We start from the raw sequence: 10,111 nt of genomic DNA, 5'->3' as shown, positions 1-10,111 counted from the left end.
ACCATGCAAACTGCGAGAACAGTGTCGTGGAACGAAAGCGGCATCTCGATCGAACTAAGATTCAGATGAAGATCGAACTAAGATTCAGAACTAAGGTTTAGACATAGTATATACCGTAGCGCAACTCTTCTGATTTTGTTGGCCAAAATGGAATACGCATGTGTGAAATAAGTAAGTTGCCCCGTCTCTTTTTCAACTTTTTTTATTGTTCTTTTTCTTTCTCTCTATTTAAATAAGCGTTTCAATGTTCCACTTAAATATTTGTCTTTCAAGCATACATGATTCAGAGTAGAAATTTAGAGGCAAGTATTACGTGTACTGTTCATTTGTTAAAATGTAAGAAATCTCGAGAGATTGGTTTAATTTTTGTGAAAAAGTGAACAAAAAGTAATATAGAAAATTGGGCAAAAAGGATTTCTTTTTATTGATTGTATTTTAAACTTATTTTTTGGACATATATGTATATAAATTTCTTTTATATCAGCTTTCTCATAACATTTTCATAGATATATAATTATATTTCTTTATACAAATATACATTTTTAAGTTAATTTAATATTTTTCTTAATTTTTCTATATTTTTTCTTTATTTTTCAATATATTTACAATTTATTTTTATTAATTTTCATAAATTTTAAATTATTTCATCACAATATTAGATTTATTCGGATGCTTTAATATGCTCCAATATGTTCTTACAATAGCATTTACTCACTTCAACGAATTTGTTGGATTGCGAATAAATCTAGTGAGTTTTGCGAGGAATTTTGACTAGAATAAAAAAAGGATGGAAAGAAAAAGAAGTTTAGGTGGTAACCGTGGCAACGCCAAGTAACTTACTTATTTCACGCATGCGCACTCTAACACTAACATTAAAGGTACCGACAGAGAGATGCGCTACTGTATATACTGTGATTTAGATGACCACTTTTGAATACACTTTTTGACGGCCTCGTCCACATAAGTTCGGTCTCCTTCATGGACGTATGAGTATCTAGACGGAGCAGAAGTAGCAGCAAGTCTATGTTTCGTTCTTAGTTATTTTTACTTTCACGACTGATATGACCGGATGTTGCATCAGCGATCATGAATATATCATAGAATTGGTAAATTGTATTTTGACAGCCGACCGACGTAACCTGTTTTGATCAGTAAAATTTCTGAAATATTCCAAAACTTGATTGAAAGAAGTCGGAGATCGAAGCTTTTAATATATCAAATAAGTTGTAGTTTTGAAGAAGTATAATTACTTTTACACTTGCTAATAAGAAAATATACTTGGTGGTCCGTTTTTCTTACACAGGTAATAAAATATAAGCGAAAGGATAGTTAACAATGCAGTGTTTGTGACGAGGTTTACTGGAGACATGCACAGAAAAATAATCCCAGATGTCTAATCATAAAGTATTTCAGGGCATCATATTAAGAATGAGGTTAGTAGAATTAAATTGATGCTTAAGGGAGTAAATCATAAGTCGACGTAAGTTTTTCTTATTTCTAAATAAAGATTTATATAATTTATATATCTTATTATATGTTTCAGGACAGACATTGGAGATATAAGTTACTGTAAAAATATTAAAAACATAAAATTATATTTTTACTGTGATCGCCTGACAATGTCAATACTTTAATCATAGAAATAATGATGCTTTTATAAATAAAAGGGAGCATACAGCCACAACATTAGATGTCTTAAGCAAAAATCATATATTTAAAATTATAATATAGTAACGTAGACGTTTCGGTCAAGATATGACAATCATCAGTACATACAAAAATAAAGATGTCAAAAATAAAAGGATAAAATTAAACAATAAACGTTAGTCAGAAAAGATTGTAAAACAATTTTCAATTCAATTATAATATGAGATAACAGAATAATTTGACAAAACTTAAAGTTGAACATTACTTAATCGCTAATGAATTATTTTCTATTACACGTAGGATTCCTTATTACAAGAAGTAAAGTGCGACTCCATGTGGCAAATACGGAATTTCCAGATTCTAATTGAAATAAAAAAAAAGAAAGTGATTTTAGTTAAAAAATCACTTTCTGTTTTTTTATTTCAATTAGAATCTGGAAATTCCGTATTTGCCACATGGAGTCACATGTAAAGTAATACTTTACAATATTACTTTAAATTCTTATTCGTGCGAATTAATTTAGTTACATAGTAAAAATTGCTTACCACATATTTTTTGGCGCAAAACCTCGTAAGTGCAATTCGAAGTTAGTATTATAAAATTAAACAACAAGAATTGGAACTTTTTGTAAGAACAATTACTGATAAAAATGTGAAGGCACGTAGCAGGCGATACCTATTATCTTTATAAGTATTGAAAGGAAAGGAGAAGGAAGAAAAGTGGAGAGGGATATTCTATTGATGAGTAGCGTGACTTTTTCCAACGATTGGTAGATAGATTTCTGCAAAGCGTTCTGTGTCACTGTTTATTTGATGCTTTTTTTTTTTAATTATAGGTCTTTTCTTCTGCTGAGGATGGTAGACTACGTGTATAGAGATCTAAAGGTGCAAGAGCACCACAGTGGTAGAATCTCATGCAGCTTTTGGGGAAGCATAAGTGCTGCAGGTATGATAGAACTTCACCAGACCATGGCACGCATGACAGCAGTAGAGTATGTCGACATTTTGGAAACAGTCATGCTTTTCAGTGCGCGAGCGAGATTTCCAGCAGACCAACATCCGGCCATTACGTTCGTACGGGACAACAGTGCTGTGTTCACAATGCCCACGTGACACGAAATTGGTTCAATGCTCATCCCGAGGTGAAAAAAATAGATTGGCCTTGCAAGTCTCCTGACTTAAATCTCATTGAAAATTTGTGGGGAATTGGTCAGGCAATGGAGATCCAGACAGCACAGAACTCGCAACGCATTAATCCAGCACGTAAACAACGTATGGAACAGGCTTCACGACCGATCTGAAATGTGCCAGCAGCTAGCTCAGTCAATGAGAATCAGATTACAACGGATGATTGACAACAATGGCTATTGAATTGATTACTAATTGTTATATGTGTTATGTTATATTAAATATACAATATAATGTGTTATGTTTATTTATGTAAATAAAAATATGTGTTATATTACATTTATTATATATCATATTATATTATATGAAATTGATTAATATTTTAAATATATCTGTTCATCGACTTGTATCTCCAATGTCTGTTCTGAAATATGTAATAATATGTACAAATTATATAAATCTTTATTTAGAAATAAGAAAAACTTACGTCGACTTATGATTTACTCCCTTAAGCATCAATTTAATTCTACTAACCTCATTCTTAATATGATGCCCTGAAATACTTTATGATTAGACATCTGGGATTATTTTTCTGTGCATGTCTCCAGTAAACCACTTTTCGTCACAAACACTGCGTTGTTAACTATTCTTTCGCTTATATTTTATTACCTGTATAAGAAAAACGGACCACAAAGTATATTTTCTTATTAGCAAGTGTAAAAGCAATTATACTTCTTTAAAACTACAACTTATCTGATATATTAAATTCGATTTCTGATTTCTTTCAATTAAGTTTTGAGATATTTCAGAAATTTCATTGATCAAAACAAGTCACGTCAGTCGGCTGTCAAAACATAATTTACAAACGCTACAATATATTTATAATTGCTGATGCAACATTCGGTCGTATCAGTCGTGAACGTAAAAATAACTAAGAACGAAACATAGACTTCTAAAATCGAACTCCAGGCATTCGTGCAACGCAATCGTGTACACAAAATCGGAACGACGGAATGGATTTCTTACTAGGGCTACGAGGAAGATTTTACTCTATATGCTATAGTATACGTTATGTGTACTATATACTTGAAGTAAAATTTTCCTCGGAAAGTTTTGGAACGTAGCCTAAAAAATTGAGTTCACTACAGTTCCGTTCTGTAAGAAATTTCTCTATCTGTTCCATATAGCTGGAACGGAATGGAAACAGACAGAAAGTCGTAAGCTAATTTGTTTAATTTAATCGATATTTCATTATTTTAATGCGACTAAAAGCAATAATATGTAATAATTTGTGCAATTATCTTACCTACGACATTACTTTGAATACTAAATTATAAGAGTGAGATATATTTTGTTACCAAAATTCCATTGCGTTCCGGCTATATAGGACGGGTAGAGAAAATTTTTACGGAACGGAATGGCATGTTCAGCTGAGTTAGTTGAATCTAAAAATTGAAACGAATATTCAGAAACTTTTTTTGTAAATCTAGAACAATGGATGAAGAAGTAGTTATTACTAATGTTAAAATTATTGCGATGTGCCAAGTTGGCGTGCCGTTCTGATATGTATACTCTTGTATGCAAAAATTTTATTTCGCTTATAATGTTTTATCGCAACAGCAGAAATATATAGGAAAACGAAGATTCTGGATACAGTCAATATTTACACAAAGAATGGGGCGTTTTCAAGGCGCAAGTGACAATTTAGTCCTTGAAATGCAAACGATCGATCGTGATAAATTCTTCAATTACTTCAGAATGACATCGGAATTATTTAAAGAATTGCTGGCATTATAGTTGGACTGTATGTATACATAAAACAAGAATATGTCGTATTGAAAAATAAGAATTATTATTAATTTTCTTTTTCAAAGTTGTCAAATTCTCAACCATCAACAATAACAGGATCGACATAACCTGCAATCGATATGACGTTCCATTGATTCCGGTCACGATTCCGGTGATTCCGATACAGTAGAGAAACTACTTCCGGAACGGAATGCTAGTGAACTCATTTCTAGTAAGAAATCTGTTCTGTCGTTCTGGTTCCGTGTATGTATGTATATGGGACGACATCCTTAAGCGGGGGGAGCACAGACTCTTGTATAACGCATAACGTGTAATGCATAAGAAAATGAACCAATCAAAGTCCTTTATTTTCTTTCTTTCCATGAAATAAAAGAAGAAATTTTGATTGGTTGATTTTCTTATGGCTCATGTTTTATGCGTTATGCAAGAGTCTGTGCTCCCCCCGCTTTAGCCCGAATGTATGTATGTACAATAAATTTTTAAGCTTTATGGTATATCCACACAACTTGCATAGCTCATAATATAGCTCATGCATAAAGAAAATTATCCAATCGCATTTCTCCTCCTATATAGACGCACGTCAAATGTGATTGGATAATAATTTTCTTTATACATATGTTTATGCGGCTATGCAAGTTGTGTGAATATACCCTTTCAGTCTGTCGAACTGATTTGGAATTTGAAGGTAGGAGCCATCAACTAAGAGGGAGAAGAAGATGTCGGACTGGTTTGGTAAAGTTTGGTTTGGTTGTGACGGCTGTGTGGGTCGTTGTGTGGTTTTGTGAATGAAGAGTGAAGTGGAGTGAAACTCACAAAGCTGTGTTGGAAGTTCGTTTATTCGAACATGGCAGTGGTAAAGTGATGATTTCGAGACTCCACTCTCGTGATAGTTGTGAACACCGATGAAACGACAATATGAACGGCTGGCCCGACGTACCAACTCGGACCCGCTAACGTACATGCAGAAAACAAAGAAAACGTTGGGGTCGTCGCGAACGAGCTTTCTACAGGTGAGTCGCTTCTTACGGAAGTTTTACGGAGTTTTCGGAAAAGCGGTAGCCAACGAGAAATGCAGTCTAGGCAACTCGTTCGAGCAACTCGTCTTTTAGCGATACTTTTTATCGGGGTTTTTACTTTTTAGTCAGCGGAAGTCCTTATTTAGTGAAATTAGCTAATAATCAACTTGCACGGCTAAGGTTAAGATTGCTTATATATATATAAGATTACCGACTACCGACTCATCGTAGAATCCCCATTATATAGTCAATGATAAATTATTATGAAATGCAATTTCGTTTGACATGGTAGAATGAAATATCTGACATGCCGCTACATCTAGAAAGATGAGACGATTGATAAGAGTGATTGTCCTGCACTTCTTCCCGTGACGTTGTGGCTGCGTTTCACAAAGCGCACGATACGCATGGTATTATTTGATCTTTGATACGGATACGGTAAACAGGAATAAAACGATACATACAACCGCGTGCACCATGCGGTTTATCGTAATTTATTGGACTTGTCGCGGTCGCCTTCGTACCGTTAGTCTTCTATGTGTGGTAGTAAAATTTAATTGTGGGTAGTGGTTCGCGAGTTGAGAGAGAGAGAGAGAGAGAGAGAGAGAGAGAGAGAGAAGCATTCAAAGGCTGCAATAGTATTTTGAAAGGAAGAGAAAGGTAGCGGAGCAAAATGAAAACCAGACAACAGCGAAAAACAGACTTTTTTTCAATTCGTGAGGAATAGATACGTGGTTGCATGCTATCACACCGTGTGCGCACTCCCACGCCGCAGAAACAGTTCTCGTATTCCACCCTCGTGTACGGCGAGTCGGCGAGTTTCCCGATTAGGGAGCAGTAGCAAGTGACAGGAATAGGACGCGCGGATTTCCTAATTGGAACATTATATTTATATGCATGTGCGTATTATGTGCGCGCGCGCACACACACACACACGTGTGTATGTGTGTGTATGTATATATATTTTTTTTCTATACGACCCTGTTGCGTTGTATGAAATCCCCAAATATTTTTGCATCTAAAATGAGATAGATACATATTTTGCTTTGAAAAGAGAGAAAGCGATGATGTCGAGTGCCAAAAGTGCAAGCAACGCGAACAGACCTTATGTGTGCACTGGGTGTATGTGCGCGTGCGCGCACACGTTTACACACATGTATGTATACATATAATGACCTTGAATTTGACTGTTGCATTAAATGCTTTTATATAAAATAGAATTATCCCTTTTTTACATTATATAGTTTTTCTTAAGAAGCTAAATGCAGACGAATTTATTTAAGTAGCTTCGATATTTGAAGCTGAGCCAGATCTCTCATAATTATACAGCTATTTTTATTGAATATAAATATAATTTTCATTTGAAAACAGACTCTTACATAGTAATCGTATATTGATTGATACTTTTTGTATTTTTTATTTTTTATTTTGCAATTATTGCAAAATAAAACTACAGTTATAAAAATGATAACACAAACGTCTATTTTCTATATTAATGAAAGCAGATCATGACTATTTAATAAAACGAGAAAATAATGGATGGAACACGAGCAGCAGAAGTATTGCCATTGCTGCAAGAACGTTTAGCGATACTACCAGGTGGAAGGGATCGTAGAGGAGGACCTGTGCTTCTGTTTCCAAGTACACCGAGACGCGAACGTGCAAAACCCGAGGATTACAGACGTCTTCTACAATATTTATTTGCCATCCCGAGCGATGAAGCCAGGGGCTTGCGATTTACCGTGATTGTGGATATGCGTGGTACAACGTGGGACTCGGTCAAACCAATTCTTAAGGTTACATCCTTTTTCTTAATGTCTGTCAATTAAAAAATGTCATTTGCCTCCCATGTTGTAACGATTTTGTGAAATTATATGTGAATATCAAGTGTAAAAATAATTTACAAATATCTTTAGGTGCTACACGAGCATTTTCATCGTACAGTTCATGTAGCTTTTCTTATTAAACCAGACAACTTTTGGCAAAAACAGAGAACTTCATTGGGTAAACAGAAAAAATATAATTTTGAGGTAATTAAATTTGAATTATTATGTATACGTCGTAACTCTAATTATATTTTAACTATTATATTTATATTTATGTACAAGTTAAGGGATAAGATTGACTTTTCTTTTTAACCAAGTTAAGTTAAAGTTAACAGCTTTAAAAATTTAACTTAATTAAGATACAGGTTAATCCATAATAAAGTTAAAGTTGAATTAAATGTTAAGTTAATAAAAAAAGTAATTGAAAAGTTCAATTTATTTCACATTTTATGATTTCAGAGTCTCAGTTGTTTAATTAATTACTAACGAAAATAACAAATACAGTTTAATTCTCGGTTTGTTTAGAGTTTAGAAAGATACTTTAGATACATGTTTTGTTTACAATTAAATATCTATTAAATTGGAGTAATAAAGCTATTTTTAAATTTCTTATTAAATCGGATATTTTTTTTTCTCGAAAGTTGTCGAAAACAAGTCAGTTTCATGTACAAACAAATTTGCACGAGTTCGAGTATCAAGCCCCATATAATGTAGATCTACTTGTTGATCTTGTTGCGATAGGCGCGCAACGTTTCGTAATATCTTTATTTTCGCCAAAAGAATGGCTGACTTCATCTCTCAAGAAAGTTAAATTAAAGTTATTTAACTTTTCAACTTAATTCTCTCTTTAAATAGGCACTACTATCTTGATCCATACTATCTTGATTTATAAATATTTATAATGTTATCAATCTAAATTACATTAATTTCAGATTAATACAATCAGCTTAGAGGCTCTTGTAAAAGTTATAGATCCTTCTCAGCTTACTGCAGATTTAGATGGATCCTTGCAATACGATCATGCCCAGTGGATCGATACTAGATTAGTTGTGGAAGATTTTACGTGGCAGGCAGCAGATCTTCTTGATCGATTAGATGACTTGCAAGAGGATCTCAGTCGAAATGACTTTGCTGACGATGTTGCGGGAGCTAAGCACGGAATTGATCTACATAATGAGATGAAAAAAAAAATTATTAAAGTCCCAGTGGAAGATATCCAAGTTGTTGGACAACGCTTGCTTCAGCGATTTAACGATGGTTAACATTTGTCACCTTTGTCTTTTTGAAACAATACTAACAAAGTGCGCTTTCAATTACATACATGTGAGTACATATATGTATGTATTTTCAGACGCAACCAGTGGAGAAGGAGGAAGTATTGACTGTGGCGCGGCAAGTTGCACAGATTCTGATGGACGAGCACTGGCTACCTTGGTTATTCAGCATTTGGATTCTGTGCACGCAGCACAACAGCATCTCTTACAATTATGGCACATCAAGAAGATGAAATTAGATCAATGTTTTCAGCTCCGATTATTTGAGCAAGATTGCGAGAAAATGTTTGATTGGATTTGTCACAACCGAGAAGCGTTTCTCGCTAGTTACGTGGAGATTGGCCGATCGTATCAGTTGGCCAAAAATTTGCAGGAGGAACATAAACATTTTACAATGAGCTCGATGAATGTTTACGTGAATATCAATAAAATTCTCACAATGGCTGGCAAATTGCTGGAGACACAGCATTATGCGGCTGGGCATGTACGAGCGGTGGCAGGACGTCTGGATCAAGCTTGGAAGGAATTTGCCGCAGGTCTTGATGAACGTACCGCGGTACTTAGTTTAAGTGTAGTGTTTCATCATAAAGCGGAACAGTATGTCGATAATGTAGCTGGCTGGAGTCAAGCGTGCGAGATGAGTAATCTACCCAATGAAATTCCAGTGCTTGAATCTCACATTCGCCAACACCAAACTCTTTATGAAGCAATGTGTCAGGCATATACAGAGGTAAAACTTTTTCTCTTATTCTTACATACGCTTTACCATTATTCAATATGACTCGGATTTAAAGCGTAACGTAATTATCTTGACAATGAACAAGATTATTTTTACGTTATTGAACATTATATTCCAGCTTTCAGATATTTCTTTTCGTTTACATTGTAAATTTATCTGACATTTATCTGACAGGTTTACAATGCATATCAAGCATTATTGAGCGGCCTGGGTTCAATGCTGCAAGTATGTCATAATGTGAGCGCCCATTCTTCAGGGTCGGATACATTTCGCGTCGATTATGTACGAGAAATTTAATTTTTAAAGCTTTTGGCGATGGAATCCATTGCTCGCTTGGTATTTGGGTGCTATTGAAAATATCTATCCGCAAATTTTCTGCAATAATTAACATTTAAAGTAATCTTCTCATAACCCAGGCGTCTCAGTATTCTCAAACAGATTTTTGTATATAGGCGCATGTTTATTCGTTTATTACCGGTATCGTTATTATGGTTCGTTACTACGGTGTTGTTATCCTATTGTTTTTCGCAACGCGCCTTGATTAAAAATTAATTTATGTTAAACATTTATTTATCCTGTCATATATGTAGTCATATATGTATGTCATATCCGAAATGAACATTGTACACACACACACACACACACACACACACACGTACGCGCGCGCGCGTGC

General features: G+C 34.5%; 1 protein-coding gene across 12 annotated transcripts in view; it reads left to right on the top strand.

The window, feature by feature from the left end:
• The first annotated feature begins 5,300 nt into the window (after nt 1–5,300).
• The window catches only part of LOC108752104 (triple functional domain protein), a 29,490-nt gene continuing 24,679 nt past the window's right edge, over nt 5,301–10,111 (top strand). For 9 of the 12 annotated variants that reach the window (XM_018492723.1, XM_018492722.1, XM_018492726.1 and 6 more), the window contains exons 1-6: nt 5,301–5,593; nt 7,105–7,395; nt 7,516–7,629; nt 8,358–8,682; nt 8,777–9,429; nt 9,613–9,720. In XM_018492723.1, coding sequence (XP_018348225.1) covers nt 7,135–7,395; nt 7,516–7,629; nt 8,358–8,682; nt 8,777–9,429; nt 9,613–9,720 — 1,461 coding nt within the window. In that variant the 5' untranslated portion in view covers nt 5,301–5,593; nt 7,105–7,134. Of the gene's footprint in view, nt 5,594–7,101; nt 7,396–7,515; nt 7,630–8,357; nt 8,683–8,776; nt 9,430–9,612; nt 9,721–10,111 lie in introns of all 12 variants that reach the window. The other 3 variants (XM_018492727.1, XM_018492724.1, XM_018492721.1) reach the window with 2 other exon arrangements.

This window comes from Trachymyrmex septentrionalis, unplaced genomic scaffold (genome assembly GCF_001594115.1).
Source record: "Trachymyrmex septentrionalis isolate Tsep2-gDNA-1 unplaced genomic scaffold, Tsep1.0 scaffold54, whole genome shotgun sequence".
In the NCBI taxonomy this organism is placed as follows: domain Eukaryota; kingdom Metazoa; phylum Arthropoda; class Insecta; order Hymenoptera; family Formicidae; genus Trachymyrmex; species Trachymyrmex septentrionalis.
This window is presented reverse-complemented; position numbering and strand designations above follow the sequence as displayed.